Source organism: Impatiens glandulifera, chromosome 8 (genome assembly GCF_907164915.1).
Source record: "Impatiens glandulifera chromosome 8, dImpGla2.1, whole genome shotgun sequence".
Taxonomy (NCBI): Eukaryota; Viridiplantae; Streptophyta; class Magnoliopsida; order Ericales; family Balsaminaceae; genus Impatiens; species Impatiens glandulifera.
In genome coordinates, this window is record NC_061869.1 from 2,808,349 (window position 1) to 2,832,524 (window position 24,176).

A 24,176-nucleotide genomic window follows, 5' to 3' on the forward strand; every position below is an offset into this window, starting at 1 on the left:
TTGACAGGATGACCCTGGCTTTATTGGACTTTTTGATAGATGATGGTGACATTTTTTTTTTTTTTTTTTTTTTTACGAAAATGTCCCCGTAACTGGATGCATTGTGAAAAGTCCACAATCGCGAGACTCAAACGGCATTCGCGAGACAATTTTTTTTATTTTTTTATTTTTCTGAAAAAAAAAAACTCGTCTCGCGAATACCAGTTGCGTCTCGCAACCCCGGTTGCGTTTCGCGATTGTGGACTTTTTATAGAGCATTTGTGGACTTTTTACATGGCATCCGGTTGCATCTTGCAATCGACGGTTACGTCTCGCAACGAAAACATTTTCATCCAAAAAAATAAAAGAGTCACCAGCGCATTAAAATTGCCCCGACCACGGCTATAAATAAAGCAATCTTTAGGGTCATCCTGTCAAATTTTACCATAGCAGGTAGGGATGACAATAGGGCGGTTCGGGGCGGGGAATGCAATTACCATTCCCGCCCCGTTTTAATTTCGGGAATTTTTTAATACCATCCCCGCCCCGTTCGGTTTTTTTCGGTTTCGGGAAATCCCGCGGGGCACCGTTAATAATTTTTATTTAAAAAAATAAATAAATATTATAAAATAAAATTATATAAACCAATTTTTTAATATAATATATATTGTAATATATTAAAATTTTATATTATTATAAAGAAATAATTTTTTTATTATATTTATTAAAAACTAGAATATTAGTATTAGTTTAATAAAATATGTAAATAGAAATATCTTCTATCACCTTCCTCTCTTCTTCCTTTTCCAAAATGAAAGTTCTAAAACTCAATTCTCACCCCTCATCAATGGCGACCAACTTAAATACTACTTCCAGTCTTCAACAAAATCTATACCCATTACTAATTTTCCTCTTTCTGAAGAAGAAGAATATAATGGTTCCAACGCCATGCCAAAATGAGTTACCTTTCAATGAGAACGATTCACAAGAGATGTTCCTCTTTGAACTCCTTAACGAATCCAATTTCTTCTCTACTAATGGATTCTCTTCATCGTTATTTCCCCAAATCGCAACGGTGAATGATGATCTCCAATCGAGTCAGGGTACGTCGGAGAAGAAGAAGAAGCATTACAGAGGCGTTCGGCGACGGCCGTGGGGGAAATTTGCGGCGGAGATCCGCGATTCGGCGAGGAATGGAGCTAGAGTATGGTTAGGAACGTTTGAGACTGCGGAGGAAGCGGCGATTGCTTACGATAGGGCTGCCTTTAAGATGCGTGGCGCTAGGGCTTTACTTAATTTTCCGGCTGAAGCGATGGCGGTGGATGGACGATTGAAGAGACGTTGTTAGGATTCAAGATTGAAGAGTAATTTGCAGACTTGAAAGCTTCAAGTAGATGATGATCCATATCCATCTATGGCGATTGAGCTTTTCTCAGCCATGGCGGGGACTGTTTTGGATTACTTCTTATTATAAAATAATATATATAAGGACACCGTTTAAAATAAATAAATTTATAAATAATAAAAAAATAACATCTAAGAAATCAATATTAAAATTTAAAATTTCAATAGGGGAGATTATCATATTGAAATTTCTTGACGGTGACTTCAGCTTCAACTATGGAACTCATTTGAGTTATATTATTATTAGTGAAAAAATGGAGCAAACTGAATAAACCAATTGTTCTCGAAAAAAAATTTACAAAATATTCTGAGATCCGATAAATTGGTAAGAAATGCAAAAAAAAAAAAATTATGTCATTTTATAATCGATCATATATATATATATAATCAAAATAATAAAGAATTTTTACAAATCAAGAGGGCAAAAATCAACTTAAAACTTTTTTATTAAGCAAAAATTAAACAACTTTAAATTTGATAACTATAATCTCTTCTGTTACCCAGAAGACGATGTATATAGACTCGAGAAAATATCATCAAGATAATTGATGGATATTAACAAAAAACGATCTACGTAAAAAAAATAAGAGTATTATTTGGGACGAAAAATTCAATCCAATGTTAAGTCGAACAAAATACAACACTACTAACTTTGAATATTAGTGGTGAAAAGAAAAATTTGGGACTATCCCATGTGTCATGAACAAAATGACTTTTTTTTTTTTAACTTATAGAGAGAAATACGAAATAAGATGATATATTAGAATAGAAAGATCCTCTGTTACGGGATCCCATATGTCCCTCTTCACAGGGAGGGGTAAACGGGAAATTTGAGGAAATGACCCCATTAATAGGCCTAATAACGGATAGTGCCAGCGCATAAATTAAATAGCGCTGGTGACTCTCTTTTTTTTCTGACGAAAATGCTCAGGTTGCGTGACGCAATTTTTTATTTAAAAAATAATTTATTTATGAATTTTTTTGGAAGAAAATGGACCAGTTGCGTCACGTAATCGCGTCACGCAACCCTAGTTGCGAGACGAAAAAAAAATCTCGCGATTCCGGTTGCGTCAGGTTTTTTTTTTAATCTCTGCACTTTTCACAATTGCCCCATTTTTAGGGTCATCTCCTCAAATTTCTCGGTAAAATGATCATATTAAAAAAATAAAATAAAAAATATTTTGACCATTTTATCATTCTCTGTGAGGGGATCCCGTAACATGTGATTTTTTCTGATATTAAAATTGTTCGGAAAGTCGGTAAAGTCTGATAGGGAGTCAATCATTTTTTCGAGAACTTACGAGTTTGTTAATTTATTAATTTTTTTTTTCATGTCATGTTTTATTACTATGTTTAAACATTTTTATCATTATAATATACATTAACTTATATAAAAAAATAAAATAAAAAAATTAATATTTTAATAATCAATTGTAAAAATTTAGAAAATAAAATAATTCTTATTAATATATATATTTATTTTTTATGAAAGAGCAAAAAAACTTCCAAGTTTGAAGGGCAAAATAAATAAAAAAATTGAAGGGCAGAAAAACCTGAGGTTTGAAGGGCATATGCAGTGCTTTATAAGGGTCCTGTAGAACTAAATGCCATTACAGCCACCATCATCGCTGTATTTATCTTTCTATCTCTAATTGACATCACACAGTCTGTCTGTTTCCAGAGATTTGAAGAGCGCGAATATAGTCGAATCGAAACCCATTCGCAACTTACCACATCTTCTCTCTTGTCGTATCTACTTTAATCACCTTCACCTGCTAAAAATGACGGATGTTTCTTCGGACGACATTGAACGGCTATACGAGTACGGCGATAGACTTAGCGAGGCAAAGGACAAGTCTAAGGTTCGTAAATTCCCCAACTTTCCCATTTATTTTCTAGGGTTTTATTGTTGTTTATCAGTTTCAATACTTCCGTTTAAATTTTGAATCTCTGATTGATTGGTTGGTTGGATTTGGGATATTGCAGCTTGTTGAGGACTACAAGAACATTATTAATGCTGCTAAAGGCAATAGTGTGAAGGCAAGGCAACTGGCTGCTCAACTTATACCGAGATTTTTCAAGTTCTTTCCTGAACTCTCGGACAATGCTGTCGATTCCCATTTGGATTTATGTGAAGCCGAGGAGTTAGGGGTAAACAACTCATAAATGCTTACCATATTTCTTTGTGTTTTTTATATCCATTTCTGCAATTGACCTGTTTAGTTAACAGTAGCTATTTAGGACTTTGGCAAACATTTAGACCCTGGTTTGTCTTATCTTTAACTCTGGAATGAAATTTATGTATAGTTGGCTTTATTAGATCTGGCAGTAAACACACAAGCAGTGTTTGAATACTGTGACTATGCATATTCTCTTACACAAGGTTCTTTGTCAGATTAGTAGATTGAGTTTTATTTTATTGCTGGTTACACATCTTCTAAGACAATATCAAAATGTGAGAAAAAAATGTGGTTTTGATTTTAAATTTCTTACGGTATAAACCCTAACTTGTTGCAGAAATAAGATCCTAGTCTTTGCCGGATATCTATTAATTCGGCTGAAAATAAAGGTCTTATATACTTATTGTGCTTATGCTTTCCAACTCGTTACTGCTTCAAGTTTAGTCTCTGAAAATTTGTTTTTGATCTATAATTACAGATTAGGGTGCAGGCGATTCGTGGACTTCCTCTTTTTTGCAAGGATACACCAGAGCAGATATCCAAGATAGTAGACATTCTTGCTCAACTCCTAACAGCTGGTACAGACTGAATTGTTGTTACCGTTGTTCAGATGTTAGAAAAGAAACAGAATTTTAGAGACCTTCAACTTTCATTTTTTGGCAGAAGAAAATGTTGAGCGCGATGCTGTACACAAGGCCCTTTTATCGTTACTGAGGCAAGATGTGAAAGGTAACTAATTTTATGTTTTCATGCATGAAGAGTAAGTTAAATTGCTACAGATTAAAGTGCTCAAGAAAAATACAAAATTAGGGTCCATCTGTTGTGCTGCAACATATAATCTGGTTAGGAGTTTTAAAGTTACAGTTGACCTTACCAAACTTATTCTTGTTTTGTGAGGTTCTTGCCCCATGATTCTTATCAAAGTTTACAAAAACAAAACTAAATTAGTTACCTTACCAAACTAAATTATTGTTTCATTTTTAAACTAAATTACTATTTTGTGAAATTTCTTATTTATATGTTATCTTGGTGTTGATTACATGGTTCAGTTTCTTGTACCAATCAATAGCATGCTCTAGTCACGTGACAACTTTGCTTCTGTAGCTTCCTTGACAGCCCTTTTTAAGCACATTGAGAGTGTTGATGAAAGGGGGACGGATGAAAACCTTCGCGAGAGGACTTTGATTTTTATCAGAGACAAGGTGAGAATCAATCATCTCTCATTTGTTTTTTCACAGGAATAAGTGGACTAATGTAGTTCCTTGCAGGTTTTTCCTCTAAAAGATGAGCTCTTGAAGCCTCGTGAGCAAATGGAAAGGCATATAACTGATTTGATAAAGAAAGTATGTTGTTGATATTTACCTTCTTATATAAGATCCATCTGCATCATTCTTTTCTCTTTTCTTTCTGTCATGTATATGAGCCTAAGTTCCCCTATGTTTCTTTCCAACCATGGATGGTTATTTACAGTCTCTTCAAGATGTTACTGGAGCAGAATTTAAGATGTTTATGGATTTCCTGAAAAGTTTGAGCATTTTTGGTGAAAAAGCGCCTCCTGAGCGTATCCAAGAACTCATTGAGATTATTGAAGGTCAAGCTGATCTAGATGCACAATTCAATGTGAGTAACTTCTGGCACGTAGTGTTAATTATGAAAGATTAAATGGTATTTGACTTCAGCATCCTCTACCTAAGAACTTGAATTAAGAGCCCAGAAAGGCCTCGTATGTCTAAATTTTGTTTGTTATTTAATGTGTTAAGATATGCTCCTATTATGATAGGTTGAGGTTTCAAGTTCAATTCCCACTGAACGCACCTTGAGTGAAGGAGGGGTTATGTGCTAGCCTCCTCGAGGGAAAAAACCATAGTCTAAAAACAGAAAAAGGAAAATAAAAGATGTGTTCCTATTATGCTTATTTGATATCCATCTGTTTTTCTCTTCTTTGTGGGCAAGTTCTCCAGAGTTTTCAGTTATTTTGGATAACATAAGTCATCTTCATTTATGTATCAGCTACCATGTAATATACTTTGTTATCATGCTTGTGCACGTCTCTTCCATCTCCGTGGTTGCTTTATGGTCTTTATTCTTATTTTGTTTTAAATGCGCCTAGTAGGGGTGGTCTTTATTCTTAATATGAAAGGAGAAAAGTGCTTTAGAGATCAGGGCTACTTCCAGTTCACTTGATCTTGAAGTTTGGAATCCATAATCTGCTATTGCCTTATTGTACCAAATCTCTCCCATGCCATCTAGAATTCATTGTTATGGTATAAAATGCAGGTTTCAGATGGAGGGGACCATATTGATAGATTGCAATCATGCTTATTCATGGCTATTCCCTTTTTCATGGTATGTTTTGCTAACACAGGACTTCTTTCCTAGCCAGTAGTTGCACTTTCTTATTTGAAATTATCCATTTCATTTCATACAGCGTGGTGCATCAACCGGCAAGTTTCTCAGCTATTTGAACAAGCACATCTTGCCTGTTTTTGACCAGGTAACATATGTCTCTGAGTCTGTTATTGTCTCATTATTAGTTTAGCTAATGAGAAGATATTTAAATTTTAGAGGGTGGGGAGATGAATTTCCTTGATGCTGTTATGTTTATTACTGGTGATGCTTCATCATCAGTTTCTTTGATTCACATTAAAACATAGTAATGTTGGAAATCAAACAACTCCAACTACAAATGTCTTTTAGAGTGTAAATACTGAGAGCTTGTTTGATGTAGGATTTGTTTTTGAAATAATTCTGTTATTTGGAAAACAAATCCTTGTATGTTGAAAAAGTGGATTATTTGGGTTAAATGACCAACATATCCTTTGCGTTTAATATTTTAAAAATGTTATAAAAAATAAAAGGGTATTATAGTATTTTAATTAATGATTTGATTGATGAGAAATGATAGATGATGGAATAAGGGGTTATTTGGATTAACCCTTCATCAAACAAGGCCTTATCTTCATGTTTTTAAGGCAGTTTTGTACATTTTCAAATCTCAGGGGATTATTTGTACCTTACACAGTTCTGGGGTTATTGTCATTTTGTAAAATCAATATATTAATTTGTATCTTTCTTAAAGCCCACTATGTAGTCATTTTCTGAAAACTTTTGGGCTATCTTGGACCTTTCTAGAGTTTACGGGTTTGTTTTTCTTCTCATTTAATTTAAAGTAGTTGAGAAACCCTTGATACAGTTACATGAACATACTACTAGGATGTAAATTAATAAATCGAAACTAATTTCTCGATTATCTAATCGCGGTAGAAATACATTGGCTGTAACGGATTAATTATCATTTTTGTTTTCCCAAAAGTTATGTTAATACCTTTTTTTACCAACTTCACAACATCAAATGTATTATCTGTCTAGTGTAGTCATAATTGCTTCTTTTTCTGCTGTTTTGATTTTGATTGTTTTTTTATTTTCCATTGCCAGCTTCCTGAAGAGCGCAAGGCTGATTTGCTTAAGAACCTCGCAGAGAGTTCACCTTACACTATCTCACAAGATACCCGTCAGATCCTTCCCTCCGTTGTCCAACTCCTGAAGGTACAATCTCCTTTTATGAAGTTATTACAACCCAAAATGTTCTCCATGACTTTTGCTTAGCCTTGTCTTTGTCTTGTTAACGATGATATCATTACATCATTTATATTTCCTTTTTTCTTTTCAGACTTATATGCCTCGTAAGAAGTCAGCAGAAGAGATGAACTTTACTTATGTGGAGTGTTTGTTATATACCTTCCATCATTTAGCTAGCAAGGTAAGTGCATTACACAGCTCCTTGTACCTCATTTGTAGAATCTTTAGAAGTCCGGCTTGAGTCTCTTGATATTTACGCAGGCTCCCAATGCAACAAATAGCTTATGTGGTTACAAGATAGTGACTGGCCAACCATCAGACAGACTCGGGGAGGATTTCTCTGAGCAATACAAAGACTTTAATGAGAGGTGAATTTTACAACCTTATAATCCCATCTATAGCTATATATGATATGTATGGTAGATCAGAACCTTTTAAGGGCACATTTGTCATTTAAACTTTGATTTAATTTATATGATATCAAAAGTATTATATCACATCATGAAAGACTATTTGGGTTACTCCCAAATAATCACAATAAACTATCCCAGTGTTTAAAATCAGTTAATTATTTGGATGTAACTCAAGTTAAGTTTAAAATAAGCTAGAAAATCTGGTTTAATTCGGTAAGCTACAAATGACTTAACCATGTAGAAAATTTTAACCCCTATAAATTAATCAAATTGTGTTATTACTCTAAAAGGAGTAAAATAGTCTGTAAGTACTTTTTTGATATTAGTTCCACATTTTATCAAATTAAATATAAGTATTTAAAATTCAGATATTTTCATTTGATTTATTTAACTAATTGGGCATGAATGTTCATCACTTAAAAATACTTAAGAGATTTGATTGATTTGACAGGTTAAGCATTGTAGAAGAGCTTGCTAGAGCTACTATAAAGAAGCTAACTCAGGGGATGGCTGAGCACAACAAATCATTGGCTAGTGCTAAATCTGACGAAGCAAAGGCTAATGTTGTGAGTACTTGGAAGATATATTTCATTGTTTACTGCGTTTCTTTGTTGTTGTTCCTTTTACAAGTCAAATACGAATTGTTTTATTGACAGAGAACTCAGCAACAGAATACTACATCGGGGTTGCGAACTTGCAATAATATCTTGTCGATGACACAGGTAAGATAATGGGCTGTTTTGTTAGCAATTTTTTTTTAAATTTTATGTTGGTTATGATGTGAAAATCTACATTTGTTATGGTGGTCAAAAATCGGATCTGGATGATAATTTGATCATGATCCAAACACTAATATGATCATTGATTGGGAAAAAATCTCTATACCAAAAAAATGATAAAAAAAGAAGAAGATAATTTGTATACCAAAGGAAACAACAAAAAATATACTATAATATAGATTACTATCTAAAAAATAATCTGATCATGATTGCAATTTTCCAATAAGGTGGTGATTGGAAATTGTGTCAAAATATAAATTTCGAAATAGGCTGAATGTATGTATATACCTGTGAGTTATAATTATCTATTTTATGGACTCATTCTGATAATTTATCCTTCTGTGTGTGATACTTCTTCAGCCATTACATTCAAAATCTCCTTCATTTATTGGCGATAAGAAGAAGATTAACCTATCGTGGAAAGAAGCTGCAAAAAGTACAACTAATGCTGCCACTGCTGCTGCTGGGTATTACCCTAAACCGCCATGTTCTATTATTGATGTAATCTGCAATAAAACATAAACATTTACTTGAATAATGAAAAGTAAACAAATGGCAGAGTTTTTTTCCTTACAAAACTAACACCAACCCTGTGCAGAAGGTGAAATTTGCCGAGTCTCATATGTTTGTTAATTGTGTGACAGTGGGAAGCGACCTCTGAATACTACAAATGGTTCAAGTAATGCTGGTCCAGTAAAAAGGGGTCGTGGAGCTGGTTATGCACCAAACCAGCTTGTTAATAAAGCATTCCAAGGTCTCTCTTCATATGGTAGTGGAGGTGGCGGCGGCGGCGGTGGTGGAGGAGGAAGGGGCCGAGGTAGAGGTGGTTGGGGCCGACGAGGAAGAGGAGGAAGGGGTAACTGGTAGTTCTATCTATCTTATTTATGTTATCTATTTATTTTGCTATTCTGTATTACAAATTTTCCATATTCTATTTTGTTGGATAATTTTCCATTTCTGTCGGTCTGTCACATCTAGGCATTAATATTATGTTAGCCAATCTCTTTTGCTATATTGGATAAGCCACATGTCTTAGATATTAATTTTCTAAACTCTTGATCATTATAGTTAAGTTGTGTTTTATTGCTTATTCAAAATTGGGTTATTCAGATAGTTCTTTTTCTAAAACTTTAAATATATGGTTGTTTGAAGAAAGAATAAAATAATATTTTTCAATCACCAGCCAAAACCAGGTGATAATTAATCAGCTACCAACTAAAATGAGACCCCAGCAGCAGCCATACTATTCCAAACAGCAAATCACAAAACAATTGATTATCTGGACAATTATGATCATGATTAAAAGTTAAATAAGACTAATTATTACTTTATGGGTTTCATTTAAAACTATATTATTCTTAATGGGTTTCATTTAAAACTAGATTATTCTAATGTTAGTTGCATTAGATAAAGAAGAGAATGTTAATAATAGTTGTGATTAATAAAGAGTTGATGAATGTATCAAAATTATTGAGATGGTTTGTTCTGCTGTCGCTATAGCTAGCTGCCTTCCTTCCTTCTTCTGGTTTTGTTGACTAAAATCCAAAACTTTCACATGAGCCGTCGGTTCATCCCTCTGGTTAAAATAAACCTAATCAGACTGTTGTTAACAAGTTTTTATATTTAAAAATCAAGAAGAAAGAAAGTCTATGGTGATGATGGACTCAACTGGGTCCAGTACCAGTTCTTCAATACCCACCTTTTTATTCAATACTTCTTGCCCTGCCTTTCCACACTTCCACCATTGATTCTCTCTCTCTCTCTCTGTCTCTCTCGCTCGCTCGGTCGTTCTTCTTCATTGACAGGCTTTTTCTCAGGTAATATATGGTTTACTAATCTCCTTTTTTGAAACCCATTTGTTAATTTGAAGAGAAGATGGTTCTTGGTTCTTGGTTCTTTGATGTGTAATTAATGAATAACTTGAAACTGATTAGGTTTAATTTTCAAGCATCAGCTCAATTCTGTTGTTATGTTTAGACTTTAGAGATATGAACTTTTCAGTACTGTTAATTTCTTCCCCCATATGCAGGATTAGCTAGCATATATATGGTTTTGTGAATAATGGGGTCAGGAGATTGGATTAGGAATATCATTAGATTCAAGAAAGTCAAGAGTAAGAGTAAGAATAATAATAATGGATTCAAATGCCATAATCAGTCGAGTTGTACCCTCGTTAAAGATTCAGGGGATGATCATCTACCAGCTGAATCCATGGCAGTAGTCAAGATTCAAACTGCCATCCGGGCTTACTTGGTATAAATTTACTCCATTTAATCGAATGAATGCTATTATTATCTCATATAATATCGAATGAAAGCATATAATATCATATTATCAGGCTAGGAGAAATCTTCGTCGATTGAGAGGAATGGTAAGATTAAAGAATCTAGCCCAATGTGAGTCAGTTAAGAAACAAGCTGTAAATACTCTTAGCCATCTCCATACATGGAGCCGTATACAGTCCCAAATCAGAACACGAAGATTCGATATGGTAACAGAAGGGCGTATTCGACAGAAAAAGCTTGAGAATCAGTTAAAGCTTGAAGCAAAACTTCATCATCTTGAGGTGGAGTGGTCCGGTGGGTGTGATAGTATGGAGGAAACTGTTTCTAGGATTCATCAAAGAGAAGAAGCTGCAGTTAAGCGAGAACGAGCCATGGCTTATGCCTTTTCTCATCAGGTACTTGCAAAAGGAAAACAATCTTAATTATTCTGTTATATGTGTTTCATTCATATGAATGTGTTGTGTGTAGTGGAGGGCAAACTCGACATTAAACTTGGGACCTAACGCGGTTGAGCTTGGTAAAGCTAACTGGGGATGGAGTTGGGTAGAACGATGGATAACTGCTAGACCATGGGAGAACCGGCTACATTTTCAATCTTCAAACAGCCCCAAGAAACTACACAATTTTACTAATAATAATAATAGAGCTTCTCCGAAAGCTAATAAGAAAGTAATGGCTGCCAAATCAATCTCACCGTCCAACAGTGGTGGTGGTGGGAAAGGGAAGATAAAGGGTCGGAAATTGAGCTACTCGGAAACAACAGATGTTCAAGGGGCGAAAGAACAGAAGAATGAAGAAGATGCAAATGGTAATAATCAAAAAGATTAAAGAATTGTTTTCAATAATGTTATTATTTTGTGATTTGTTAGCTCTATTTTATTATGGGTGTGGTCATGATTGTGTGAATATCATGTGTATGAATCTGGTGAGATATATTCTATTGTCTAATAAAATATGAGAGGCTGGTTATTATTTAAGTGATGATATCAATCATATCATATAACAACTTGGCATGTCTTTTTTGTTATGGATGCCAACTTGGTGGATCATGTTTGGACAAATTAAAATTGTCTCATCCATATTTCCTTCTTTTTGAAACTTTGAAATTTGTTAGGTAATAACCAAACTTGGGTGGAAAATGAAAATCACATGAGGGAAAGATGTAACCACCCAAGATATGCTGAATTTCTCATTAATTATATGATCCTAATTAGGGGACATTGGTATAGGAACTGAAAAACATCCTATTGGTTGGACATATGGTTGAATATAAGGTTTTGGTATAACAAAAATTTCAAATTTAATAAGTATAATCCGACTATGGATGATAATGTGTACTTGTATACTTCGATACCCATGGGTAACAAATGATCGGATTCAGGTATTTTAAATTAGGGTCGGGCATAAGGAGTGAAGAAGGTATCCGATCGGGTTTGGGGATGGAGAGCGTGTGAAACCCATAACTGATTATATTAAAAACAAAATGTGTTTATTTTATAAAGGTTTAAATTGACATTTCATGTAATACTAATACATACCCACAGATAACACAATAAATACATTATTTATTTTGTTATTATCCACGTTACACTTTTTAATATTTCAAGATCATTTATTTTTATTCTTCTTTTAAAATTTACAATCTTATAGTATTTATTAGGGTTGAGATTGGGTATTAAGCAAATTGGGAATGAGATATAAATGAAGATACCCATTGGGTCGAAGATTGGTTTCGGGTACTTAATTAACCGGCGTATAAGGTACCAATTTCCATCCCTAAATCCGACCCATTACGATTCTTGGATCATTTTAAATGTAATGGTTTCAATTTCAAGCAACCCAAATGCTAAAAGTCTAATGCTTTTTAGTAGTGCTAATTGAAGGACAATAGTTTAATGTGTAATATTATTGTCTCTTGAACTTATAATTTGGATGGATGATCCATTTACAAAAACAAAGAAACCTGCAGCTTTGGCCATTCTTCTTCTTCCTCTTCCTCCTCTTCCTCTTGTTGTTATTTTAGAAGAATAGATATAACAAATAGGAACTTAGTTGAAATGTTGTGTAGAAAGCTTCTCCATTTCATCCTTAAAAGCAGGAATAGCACTCTTTTTCAAATGAACCATAACCTTAAACCCATCTTTTGCAGCTGAATAAGGCAAAAAGAAAGTAGGCTCTGGACTCCCAATTATATACCGAGAAATTGGGAAAACCGTCAACGGCCCTCCCCACCCAAAGTCCACCGACGAGTGTCCCAAATGTCTCCAATCCGTAAACCCACTCACCTCCTTCCCACCGGTGATACCCTTCTCGTAATTAACCTCCTGAAAGTCCACAAACGACCGAACATACTCATTCGTTATGCTACCTTTACTCTTCTTTATCAATTCCGCCGTTTCCCAAATGGGTTTTTCCAATATCTCCTTTGCAATTGCCTGCGCAAAAATGGGTACACATCCGTTTCCCCAATAACCAAACGGCAATGGCGGCTGTACTGTCCTTCTTATGTTGGTCGCGTACACATATTTCACCTTTTCATCGCCAGCAATTCTAGAAGCCTTCACCCTGTTCAATCCAATCAAAGTGTTTAAGGTTTCAGTTTTGATCAAATTCCAACCAAAATTAAAGACTGTACCTTGCTCGCCATAGGAAGGCACCCAAGGCCTCAAAGCTAGTGTAATTTGAACCAGATTGTTGAACAAGAAAGGCTTTAAGCAAATCCAACCATTTTTCCTTAACCTCAAAGCATTGTCGGATCACAGGTTCATCCTCTGCCGCGTAAGGAGAGAATTCCTTATCCAGACACAACACTTCCTCCATAGGGAACTCTACAATTGGTGGGTTTCTCGGTCCGAGCAATGTCGTCCGATCCCAGACAGGTTTAACCTTAATCCGAGTCTCCCCACGAGCCAACTCAGCCATACTGTTGAAAAACAACGTCGCACCCATTCCATCGCACATCGCGTGATGAAGTGCTGTCCCAAGAACGAATCCACCGCAGGAGAAAACCGTCACTTGTAACATAGCCGGAGTTTCAAGAGATGAATCATGATCTGGGTTAGGTGCTAATTTCTCGATCCAATCGGCTGATGGGTCGTTTAGGTATCCGACCGATTCGAGGGTGCAGTCTACGGAGGCGCGGACAACCGGAAGTCCATCCCCTGCAGCGCAATGGAGCTCCAAACGGCCGTCGGTTCGGCGGCGGAGAGAGCCGGTGAGAGGGTAGTAATCGACTAGGGTGGGAGAGAGGACGGAGGTTATGACTTGGAAAGGATCGGCGGTGGGGTTGTTAATGTTGGTGGCGGCGTAAACGCGGAGGTAACGGAATGTGACGGCGAGGTTACGATCGTTGTCGAGGTGAGAAAGCGGGAGGATATGGTCTTCGTTGAAAGGAGAGGTGGATGGGTAGAAAATGGTGGTTCCGGCGACGTTAACTTCCATTTTCCGGCGAATTGTGGCGGCGATTTGTATTAATGGGTCGATCAGATGAGCAATTTGTAGACGATTTGAAAAAAAAGGAAATGACAGCCTTGGTAGTAGGTATGGGACAGCCGCCTCACCTACCAGCACTAGTCAATATTGTCAATTTTCTTTGAAAAATTATCACAACCACCATCTTTTAATAGTTTTTTTTTAATTATTCATACATTTAGAAATTAATAATAGTCTAAATAGGACATTAATGAAAAAAAATTACACAAATATTACAAAATTAACATATGCATCTTTTAAAAAAGCAGTAAGCTCTCTGATTGAATTTGTAGGCTTCGTTCCATCGAACCTCATATAATGTTACTATGTTAGAATGATAACATTGTGAATGATACGTAACACTCGTTTAAGATTTCTCTTCAACTAAATTATCCATTAAAAAATAATAGGGATATAACTCTATTATTTCATGCCCGCAGATCTAGTTGTCTCAATCTACAATTCTCAACACGTACTAATGGTTCCCGTAATAATCAAATTAATACCAATAATACTCCAAAGAAGACTCGAAATATCAGCAACACCCTTACAATGTAAAAAAAACGAAGGGTCGTCTCCACCTCCTTAAGACACATACGACATCGACTAATTAAGATAAAACCCTTTCGCATACATATATTATTAGTTAGAATATCACCGTGGATCAGACCCCATCCATCTGGAAAAAGAGATCTTAGTGAAATTATGGGAACAACTCAATTAGAACGAATCTATCACATAAATAATAACAATATCCCATGTTAAACTTTTCTATAAGAATGTCCCACTTTAACCATAGAAATAATATAATATAATATATTATTTGTAATTCTTTCTGTTTCAATATAAATCATTTAAAACATATTAGATAATAAAGAAGTCTAAAAAGTAATAAAAAACTTGATTAGTAGAAACCATGAAAAAAGCTGATATTTCGATCCATAAGCTTCCATGATCCATCCTTAAGTTGAACCATACCCTTGTTTCTATCACACTTCCAATAACCCGGAACCCTATATTCCTCCTTCAACGCGTTCATATGTTTGTTAACCAACGCTATGTCGCGTTTAACAACTAACTCGAATCCTCCTTTAACTCCTTGTGTTCCAGCAACTCCATGTAAATATGCCTCCAAGTTATGCCAAGTCAATAGGTTTCCGGGTGCTTTTAGGTATTTTGATTTGCTCGTTTTTATTGTGAGTTCTTTTCCTACGTCATGGTAACCCGTTAATGGATAATGAGGGACCACATCTAAGGAATTGCGTATCCTTAGGACCCGAAGGTGAGTTAGGCTATGACATAGTTCTTTAAACGACGAATCACCAACTCTTGGACTCGCGAATGTGATGGCCGTCACTAGGCAAGCCTTGGTCGAGTTGGAATTTGGTTTGTTTAGTTCGTTGGAGACAATGTCGGCTGCGTTTAGGGTTGCTAATGCTGCTCCCAAGCTATGACCAACTATTGTTATACTTGTCTCTTCATGCTTGAATTCTTCCATTAGCCTCTTGACTTCATCGATAACCTAAACACATACATGATTTAAAGTGGCGGATTCAATATCTTTCTTAACATTTAAAATTAGGGTTTCATTAATTAGTTTACCTGGTTTCTTGCAGAAGTGCAACTATACGACGATAGAGAGTTTACCGATGTGTACATGGAGTACCAACCATGGTGCACCCTTGGGCTAAATTGCTCACCACGCACAATTGATGCCGGTACCAATTTGAATTCTAAATCCTTGACCCATTCGGTTTCCTCAACAGTTCCTCTCCACGCAATCACAATATCTCTTCTCCCTAACGCGAGTTTCCCTTTATTCGTGGCTACAGCTACAAACCCTATCCAATTTGTTTCCTTGTGACTCTCCTTTCTCGAAGTTGTCTGAAAAAAGAACTTGTCTCTCATTTTCCCCGAAGATGTAGCGTACAAATACTTTGTTACTTTGTACTTGAAAGGATTTCCTTTTTCTAAACCGACCATTCGAAAAAGGTCATTTGATGCATACAGACTGTGCCCTACGTGTTCGGAGACCTTCTGCGAGTTAAAAGTGTCGTAGGTTGCTTGGGCCATCTCTCCGTAGTGAATTATGTATCGACGAAGGTCTATGTCTAAAGGGTCGAGTAAACTCGTCCAATTGTCCTCTCCACTAAGAACCTTCCATCTTTGTGCAATGTTGTTTTTATCACCTTCCAAACAAGTAATCATTATCTTAGTTAAAAAGAACGAATAAAAACAAATGAAAATACCAATAGTCTTCATTTTCTTAATTGATTTGATTAATTCCGGGATGGTTTGGCTTTATATATATATATAGTTTGAGTGTCAAGATATCTCCCAAACACGAAAGATAAAAACAATAGATAAAAAAAGTGTTCTTTATGACATTCTTATTCTTTCTAGATACTTTAAATCTTATCATTAATTGAACATATAAGTATTATCTTGTTGATAAGATTCAATCCTTCCATTTTAATTTAATGGAAAAGACATTTAAAAAAAGATATACAAAAGAAAAAGACTAATATCTCAGGATATCATCAATCCTATATATTAAATATGCCTTATCATAAAAAAGTTAGATCAATTAAAAAAAAGGTCTTTAGCGACAGTTGTTTTTACAACTGAAAAAATTGTTGTAGGATTTGTGATTTTCAATTCATTTTACAACTTTTGTAAGTCAATAAATTATTGAAAAAAAGTGTTGTTGAATTAGTTGAAAATTGTTATTCAAATTTCAACATCAATTAGTAACATTTTAAATAGTTAAAATCAATTTTCCTTTTTATTTGTGTTAAAATTAGCTGTTAAAAAAAGAAAAAGTTGTTATTAAAATAAATTCAAAATAGAAAACCGTCGCTAAATAAACTAAGCTGCTTCAATAATAAACAGTGTCGTTTAAATAAATGAGCTGGTAATATTTGTGATAGAAAACAGAACATTTGAGGTTCTTCATGTGTCACTCTAGTCGTCGGTTAAACTATATTTAGTGGTAATTTTTTTTACCAGCGTAAAAACACCTTGCCGACATAATAATTGTGTCGCTATGTCTTTACTAACGGTTCTTGTCTGTTATCTTTTGCGCCGCTAATTCAGGTCCTTTTAGTTTCTCTTTTGAGTATCCCAAATGAATAGGCAAGTAATAAACCAAATTAATTGTAGATTGCTAAAATTATCGATCAAATCCACTCATTTAATTTCTCAAAGAATAATGAAATGAAACTCTTCTATTACTACCAACAAAGTACGTCTTTTTATAAGAAAACATCTCGATAAAACATGAGGGGCCATGTGCGTAGAATAACATCTCGATCACCTATAGCATTCATCTCAAAAAGTTAGGTCCAACTCAAAATCACTTGCATCATTCGTCCAACACAACGTCATTGCTGAGAGAAACCGTTTCTTGCCAATCATCAACGAAATACGAAAATCAAAATCAAAATCAAAGCTAAATGTAAAAGGGAAAAGATGAGCCCAGATCCACGAAGTCACCAATCAAATTGTACTAACCTGGCCGTTGAGTTGATTTTTATTCTTAACTTAATTTGTTGAATTATAATGTTTCAAAATGTGTACATAATGCTAACCACTAAAAATAATTGTTTTCTTTTAGAGAAAGTAAATTGAGACTTCAATTTATATGATACTAAATTAGACATAAAGTATTTAATACAATATTTCTCTAATTCTAACAATAATTAGTGATTATGGTATCAAAAATAGATAGAACATATATCATTTCATGAAATAGATTGTCAATATTAAGTTAGGTTAAGTTGAACATTCAATAGTCATCAACAAGCTCATGATCCATCAATTTCCAGGATCTATTTGGCAGTTGAACCATTCCTTTGTCCTTCTCTACCCTCCATGAAGAAGGAACACAATATGCATCCTTCAAAATGTCCATTGTCTTATTCACAAGGGACACATCCCTCTCAACTTCAAGTTTAAATTCCCCTTTTGACCCATGTGTTCCCGCCACCCCATGCAAATAAGCCTCCAAGCTATGCCAACTCTCAATATTCCCGGGGCTTTTTAGGTACTTCGACTTGGAGGTGTCGATCCCTAGTTCTTCTCCCACGTCCGTGTATAAAATCACAGGGTAGTTTGGAACTATGTCAAAGGTATTCCTAACCCTAAGGACTCTTAGATACTTTTGCCCCGAGACAACCCTCTTGAAACCTTGGTCACCTACCCTAGGGGAAGCGAATGCAAAAACGCTTACCAAGCAACCCGTAGGCAAGACAATATTCACACTTATATCCGTCGCATTTAGGGTTGCTATCGCACCCCCTAAGCTATGGCCAACCACGGTTATGCTTATTTCTTCATGCTTGTATGCCTCAACAATGCTTCTAATCTCACCAAGAACCTGCAATTTATTTTAACATATGCTAACATTATTTAGTTTACACATCTCTATTTAGAAACAATTTATAAAAATCTAAATTAGGATCTAGATGAGAAACTGTTAATACTTTTTTGAATTTATATTGAATGAGTTCTATTCTCATCTCGACATCTAAATCTAATATTTGCAATGAGCCCATAATTGTTAATGAGGATTATTATTTTATTTGAAAATCAAGATTATTCTATTGAAAAACTAGAACAACATTAAATTTTTTTTGATCTAGCTATTAGAGAAGACTGTTTCTACTTCAACTATTTTGGTGAGTTATATGTACATTAAGTACCTGATCTCTAGCGCTGGATTGATTGAAAGGCGACTTAGGATCGTTAGAAGTATAAATAGAGAGCCATCCTTGATGAACTTTAGGGTTTTGGTCAGCCCCGAGTATGCTGGCTGCCGAAACCTGAATGAACTCCAAATCATTCACCCATTCAAGCGCTTGTATCGTTCCTCTCCATGCGACGACAATATCCCTCCTCCCAATCGAAGCCTTGGCTTCGTCTGTAGCCACAGCAACATACCCTATCCAATTGGATTCCTTGCTCCATGCCTCCCTAGACAATGACTTGATAACGAAGGCATCCGGAAGAGGAATAGAAGAAGTGGCATAAAGATACTTTGTCACCTTATAAGGAAAAGGGATATTACCAACTTCCAAGCCCACTTTCGCAAAAAGGTTCTTCTTAGAATACCTACTAGCTCCGGCATATTTGGATTTCTTTTCGGAAATGAAAGCGTCGTAGGTTGCCTGAGCCATATCTCCGTATCGTATTATGTATCGCCTCAGATCGATGTTGAGAGGATCGAGCATGTCGTTCCAGTGATTTACGCCGCTGAGAAGCTCCCATTTCTTGGTTGGTTTGATGTTTGTATTGTTTGTATTGTTCTTTTTCCCTCGGTTTGTTTTATAGCTGAAACAACCCACCATATTTGGAGCTTTTGGATGAAGAGTTTTGACCTAGCTAGATGTATTGATGATTATTTCTTTCTCTCGGGTACTTAATTACGTGCATATATATGACTTGAAATTGAAGGAACTAATTAATGAATTATTAGATCATGACATATTGACATGATTATATTTATTGATAAGGGTGGCTTGGAAGCTATGAAGAGTATATTATTTGCCTTACAAATAGGGCATGCACATATATTATATAAGTTGTGACAAGTTTTATTTTTCTTTCATATTTTTTCTTGTTAAAATCTGAAGTTTTAGTAATACAACATTTTTTTTTTTGTTCAAGAGTATATAAAGAATAAGATATATGTATTTATATAAAGAATCTTGAGAATTATTCAACCCAACAAACCCGATATAAGAGTAAGCAAACCTTGAATATATGAATCGGAAAGAAATCTCAACCAAATATTGATAACTATGTGGTTAGAAAATAACGACCATAAATTATATGGAGATAATCATGGATCTAACAAGCTTAAACTTGTAAATTAATGTAAACCAGTCCAATCCAAATTTAAATTTTGTGACTCCACTAAATTAGAATAAATAAAATAATTATAAATTTTATAAAAAAAAACATGTTATACAAATTAAATATATAACAATATTAACTAGTATAAGATTTTTTATTGAATATTAATAAGGAGAGAATAAATAAAATTTATAAAATTTATAAATATAAAAATTATTAATTAATATTCAAATAAAATATTATCCAGTGATTCCTCAAATCAAACACTATCGATCATAGTCATAGTCTTAATCAAATACTGAATTAATTAATTATAAAATCGGGCCCATTAATTCTTTGAATATTGGCCCATATAAAATCTGGCCCAAAATAATTGAATGGTAGATAGTTTTATGAACTCAAAACCACTAAACCAAACTCAAAAGTTCAATTATTTGGTTTAGTGATGGTCACATATCATTGTCAAAATTTTAAAAATTAATTGAAACCCAAGTTATGGAGATGGGTTTGAACTTTGAACAATTTTTTTTTTTTAATTTACTTAAAAATTATTTTTGTTTTAAATATCTTATTAAATTAAATAAATAATATTTTAGAATAAAATTTAATTAGGTATACAACTTAAACTTCAGCCTTTCCAAACAGACTCATATTTATCATTAATACCTAAATATTTATTTTAAGAATTATAAATACAACATTTGCATGATTGTTCCATCGTCTTTATTGAACTTTTTTATTTTTATAAATTGATCATATAATTTAATAATAATTATTTTGATTTTATAGATACTATCTTATATTATTTTTTCTTCTTCTTAATTTAACTCTTAAATTAGAATTAACTTTTTAACAATAAGAAAATAATTTATATCAGCAACTATGTAAATAACTAAATCTATTTATTTATAAATTTAATTTGGTAACATCAATTTTAAAATAATATTTTGAGAGTTTTTTTATTTAATTTAAAAGGATGCGACGATCCTTCGTAGTCATGATCCTATTTCAACTTGATTCGAAATAAAAGACAAGCCATATTATTTGAATTACCTTTAATTAGTTGAAGAATAAAATACAAATTATATAGTAGAAAGTAGAAGATTGATTGATAAATGAAAATATGTATTTTGGTATTGTACATACACTTGTTTTATATCTAAGTTATTTAAAACACTACACAATTTATAATATTGATAAATGTGAACCAATATTGATGTGACTATCGGTAAGCTTAATGTCTCCATTGTGACCCTTGAGTTTTTATTAAACCTAACATCCTCGATCCCTCAAGCAAAATGGGGTGGCACACACACCGTAAGCTTGTATCACAAAAAAAAATCAAATCTATTTGATGACAATTATTTGGTGAGAATGTCAACAATTTGATTATAAGTGGAGATGTATTTAATTGAGGGGTCTTTCGAGCAACACGCTCACGAACGTAAAAGGACCAACTGAAGTAGCTTAAACTACGTGGAAGTAATTGGTATCACCCAAATCTTTGAAAGAAAACATGACACTTAACCACATATAACAAAAAATAAGTCGAGACATCACACATGTAGTAAATAAAGAATAAAGTATCAGATTTAGACTCAAGAAAATCAAAGGAAAGTAATATTGTGCAAAGAGTGGAGTGTCGTGAAACTTGTTTAAGTCCATAAATGACCTTTTGTACATGACATACATGATGTGGCAAGTTAGGAAGTATAAATCACAGTGGTTGAGTCTAGACTTTTCACGTAGTGTGCCATGAAGACATATATTGTTTACATCCAATTGACGAATGGGTCAATCGAGTGTAATAACAAGTGAGATAATTGTTCGAATAGTAGTAAGTTTGACTGCAAGCCTAAAATTTCCCAAATTATGAGCATAACTAGGGAATACTAGTCCAAATATTGTTATAAACTAAAGAATTGAACTCATAAATCATTATTGCTCTTTAGATAGGATTTTGGTTAGTCTAAAAGACATGTGGGTTCAATGGTAGAGACAGAAGAAAAAATAATATTGAGGTTATGGAATCTAGTTATCATAATAACCCTTAATTATTAATTATAGAACATGCATTCTAATAGATTGATAATTATACGGGTCCACTTACATATTATTCTTTTAGTTTTAGTATTTAATGCATTGTATTTTTTTCAAAGCTAATAATATGAAATATTTGAAATCTTCTTGGAAGATTTTAATGGTTAATTTTGATTGTTTCTTGGGGCTGAAATTGTCCTAACCTTGATAATTGAAAATTCTTTTTATTTTTTATTGGGAAGCCGAAAACTGTGACCGTCCTTGTCAAAGACAAAAAAGAATATAAGATTTTTTTAAATATATATGTCACATCTTTCTACTTGTAAATTTTCTATCGATTTTCTCCTAGATCCGACAAGAAAATAAAATTAAATACAATGCCCTAGGATGGCAATGTTATTCTTTTTAAACATTTACACGTGAATATTACTAAACAAATTAACTATAGAACAATCATTGATCAATTTGTAATACAAATAATACAATCCTTAATTAGCTGTCACACACACACATATATATATTATAAGATATTCAATTATGAAAAAAATGATTATTTCAGTTAAATTACTAAAAAACAAATATTTAATTTTTTCTTTTATAAAAATAAATAAAATTATTTAATTAATAAAAAGAGTGTAATATGATAGGGAAGAATGTCAAATTTATCATCGAACTATAACGAAATATTCATGTATATCACTGAACTAATTTTTGTTCGTTCATACCACTATAGTTGAGTTTAATGTTTATCTATGTCACTGCTGGAAAAAACATCCAAATTCGTTAAGTTTTCCGTTAAATGATGACACATGTGATTGAAATGTTATTTTTTTAAAATTAATATATATTATATATTTATTTTTATACACTATTTCTAAATAATAAAATTTAGTTTATATTTTCAAAAGCAGTAATCAAATAAATTATACATTTTTGAGCAACATTAATAATAATTTATTTTTTTAATTAATATATTTTCAACATTTATTTTTATTAACATTTCTAAATAATAAAATTCGTTAAAAAAAATAAATGTTAAAAATATATTAATTTAAAAAAACTAAATTATTGTTAATTTTTCTAAAAATATCTAGATTTGTTTAATTAATGACTCTGAAAATATAAAAGTTTTATTATTTATAAATTATAAATAAAAATATAATATATATTATTTTTTTTTTAAAATGACATGTCAATCACACATGTCATCATTTAACGGAAAACTTAATGTCATCATTTAACGGAAAGCTTAACGAACTTGGATGTTTTTGTTAATCAGTGATATAGATAAACATTGAGTACAACTACAGTGGTATGAACGAACAAAAATTAGTTCAGTGATATACGTGAATATTTCGTTATAGTTCAATGATAAAATTGACATTATTCCCTAATATGATATTGAGTTTTAAAAATAATTGAATGACCTACCTACAATAAAAAATCATTGATATATTATATTATATATATACTTTTGTTTATGGTTAAAAATAAGGAGTAAAACCCGTTTTTTGGGATTCTATGCGGTGACGTGACCTGAATAACTTTAATGTGAAATATTTTTACATTTTGTTTAATAAAGTTAGTACGATGGATCTTTGTTGGGAAAATTTATGTGATTCTAAGATACCTACCAAAATCTTTATTTTTGGTTAGAGTATTATTCACTACGGAATTCTCAACGATGATAGATGTATAAAAAAACGTGATTATTGTGAGTCGTATGTGTTATAAAGAGCTTGAGATATTTCCCCCCAAAAAAAAGAGTTTGAGATAACTTCTTATTTACTTTTACATTGTCACGTTGTTACAAGTATATGAAGTTTTTTTTGTGGAATTTGATTGAAATACAATGTGTTATGCCGGAAACTATTAGTGGCTATTGAGAGACATGAATTGGGACAACTAAAAATGCGAGACTTAGAAGATGAGTCTCTATCCCTATAATTTTCCAATGGACTATCTGGTTGGAAAAAAATTGAAAAACTTTTAATAATAAAAATATGCAGTTAAAAATTATTCACAATGCTATTATCATTACGATGTCAGATATTAGGTCTAGAAAAACCGTGGATTCGTGTGAAAATCTTATTATATTTGAATCAATTAATTAATTTAATGTATTTAATTTCTACTTAACTTTTTTCTTCTTTCTATTGTTCTATCTAAATAAATTTTTAATTAAATAAA

General features: G+C 33.2%; 6 protein-coding genes across 6 annotated transcripts; 3 read left to right on the forward strand and 3 right to left on the reverse strand.

The window, feature by feature from the left end:
- Positions 1 to 800: 800 nt before the first annotated feature.
- On the forward strand, positions 801 to 1,494 carry LOC124911707 (pathogenesis-related genes transcriptional activator PTI5-like). The gene has a single exon (XM_047452217.1). The coding sequence runs from the start codon at positions 827 to 829 to the stop codon at positions 1,325 to 1,327; it is 501 nt and encodes a 166-aa protein (XP_047308173.1). The 5' UTR covers positions 801 to 826; the 3' UTR covers positions 1,328 to 1,494.
- Positions 1,495 to 2,988: 1,494 nt separating this feature from the next.
- On the forward strand, positions 2,989 to 9,426 carry LOC124911706 (apoptosis inhibitor 5-like protein API5). The gene is made up of 16 exons (XM_047452216.1): positions 2,989 to 3,245; positions 3,370 to 3,534; positions 4,042 to 4,141; positions 4,227 to 4,292; positions 4,668 to 4,765; positions 4,832 to 4,906; positions 5,034 to 5,183; positions 5,841 to 5,909; positions 5,992 to 6,057; positions 6,999 to 7,109; positions 7,234 to 7,323; positions 7,404 to 7,510; positions 8,007 to 8,121; positions 8,212 to 8,277; positions 8,695 to 8,801; positions 8,979 to 9,426. Exons 1-16 carry the CDS (start codon positions 3,165 to 3,167, stop codon positions 9,199 to 9,201), a joined length of 1,689 nt encoding a protein of 562 aa, XP_047308172.1. The 5' UTR covers positions 2,989 to 3,164; the 3' UTR covers positions 9,202 to 9,426.
- Positions 9,427 to 9,858: 432 nt separating this feature from the next.
- Positions 9,859 to 11,601, forward strand: LOC124912057 (protein IQ-DOMAIN 9-like). The gene is made up of 4 exons (XM_047452613.1): positions 9,859 to 10,151; positions 10,364 to 10,587; positions 10,673 to 11,014; positions 11,088 to 11,601. The coding sequence occupies exons 2-4, from the start codon at positions 10,396 to 10,398 to the stop codon at positions 11,445 to 11,447; spliced, it is 894 nt and encodes a 297-aa protein (XP_047308569.1). The 5' UTR covers positions 9,859 to 10,151; positions 10,364 to 10,395; the 3' UTR covers positions 11,448 to 11,601.
- A 914-nt stretch (positions 11,602 to 12,515) lies between these two features.
- LOC124911746 (omega-hydroxypalmitate O-feruloyl transferase) lies at positions 12,516 to 14,128 on the reverse strand. The gene is made up of 2 exons (XM_047452260.1): positions 13,255 to 14,128; positions 12,516 to 13,184 (listed from the first exon to the last, which is right to left on the reverse strand). Exons 1-2 carry the CDS (start codon positions 14,058 to 14,060, stop codon positions 12,668 to 12,670), a joined length of 1,323 nt encoding a protein of 440 aa, XP_047308216.1. The 5' UTR covers positions 14,061 to 14,128; the 3' UTR covers positions 12,516 to 12,667.
- Positions 14,129 to 14,994: 866 nt separating this feature from the next.
- Positions 14,995 to 16,298, reverse strand: LOC124911733 (phospholipase A1-II 1-like). The gene is made up of 2 exons (XM_047452240.1): positions 15,693 to 16,298; positions 14,995 to 15,612 (listed from the first exon to the last, which is right to left on the reverse strand). The coding sequence occupies exons 1-2, from the start codon at positions 16,296 to 16,298 to the stop codon at positions 14,995 to 14,997; spliced, it is 1,224 nt and encodes a 407-aa protein (XP_047308196.1).
- A 1,579-nt stretch (positions 16,299 to 17,877) lies between these two features.
- On the reverse strand, positions 17,878 to 19,458 carry LOC124912556 (phospholipase A1-IIgamma-like). The gene is made up of 2 exons (XM_047453193.1): positions 18,794 to 19,458; positions 17,878 to 18,468 (listed from the first exon to the last, which is right to left on the reverse strand). Exons 1-2 carry the CDS (start codon positions 19,436 to 19,438, stop codon positions 17,878 to 17,880), a joined length of 1,236 nt encoding a protein of 411 aa, XP_047309149.1. The 5' UTR covers positions 19,439 to 19,458.
- Between the last annotated feature and the right edge of the window lie 4,718 nt (positions 19,459 to 24,176).

What these genes read in the sequence shown, in the direction of transcription:
- LOC124911707 (XM_047452217.1), top strand. Translation starts at nt 827, where the DNA reads ATGGCGACCAACTTAAATACTACTTCCAGTCTTCAACAAAATCTATAC.
- LOC124911706 (XM_047452216.1), top strand. Translation starts at nt 3,165, where the DNA reads ATGACGGATGTTTCTTCGGACGACATTGAACGGCTATACGAGTACGGC. An exon ending in TGATTTTTATCAGAGACAAG is followed by an intron (nt 4,766 to 4,831) that starts GTGAGAATCAAT and finishes AGTTCCTTGCAG; the next exon opens with GTTTTTCCTCTAAAAGATGA. An exon ending in CCGTTGTCCAACTCCTGAAG is followed by an intron (nt 7,110 to 7,233) that starts GTACAATCTCCT and finishes TTTTCTTTTCAG; the next exon opens with ACTTATATGCCTCGTAAGAA.
- LOC124912057 (XM_047452613.1), top strand. Translation starts at nt 10,396, where the DNA reads ATGGGGTCAGGAGATTGGATTAGGAATATCATTAGATTCAAGAAAGTC. An exon ending in CTGCCATCCGGGCTTACTTG is followed by an intron (nt 10,588 to 10,672) that starts GTATAAATTTAC and finishes TCATATTATCAG; the next exon opens with GCTAGGAGAAATCTTCGTCG. An exon ending in CTTATGCCTTTTCTCATCAG is followed by an intron (nt 11,015 to 11,087) that starts GTACTTGCAAAA and finishes TGTTGTGTGTAG; the next exon opens with TGGAGGGCAAACTCGACATT.
- LOC124911746 (XM_047452260.1), bottom strand. Translation starts at nt 14,060, where the DNA reads ATGGAAGTTAACGTCGCCGGAACCACCATTTTCTACCCATCCACCTCT. An exon ending in GCCTTCCTATGGCGAGCAAG is followed by an intron (nt 13,185 to 13,254) that starts GTACAGTCTTTA and finishes TGGATTGAACAG; the next exon opens with GGTGAAGGCTTCTAGAATTG.
- LOC124911733 (XM_047452240.1), bottom strand. Translation starts at nt 16,298, where the DNA reads ATGATTACTTGTTTGGAAGGTGATAAAAACAACATTGCACAAAGATGG. An exon ending in GCACTTCTGCAAGAAACCAG is followed by an intron (nt 15,613 to 15,692) that starts GTAAACTAATTA and finishes GTATGTGTTTAG; the next exon opens with GTTATCGATGAAGTCAAGAG.
- LOC124912556 (XM_047453193.1), bottom strand. Translation starts at nt 19,438, where the DNA reads ATGGTGGGTTGTTTCAGCTATAAAACAAACCGAGGGAAAAAGAACAAT. An exon ending in AATCCAGCGCTAGAGATCAG is followed by an intron (nt 18,469 to 18,793) that starts GTACTTAATGTA and finishes AATAAATTGCAG; the next exon opens with GTTCTTGGTGAGATTAGAAG.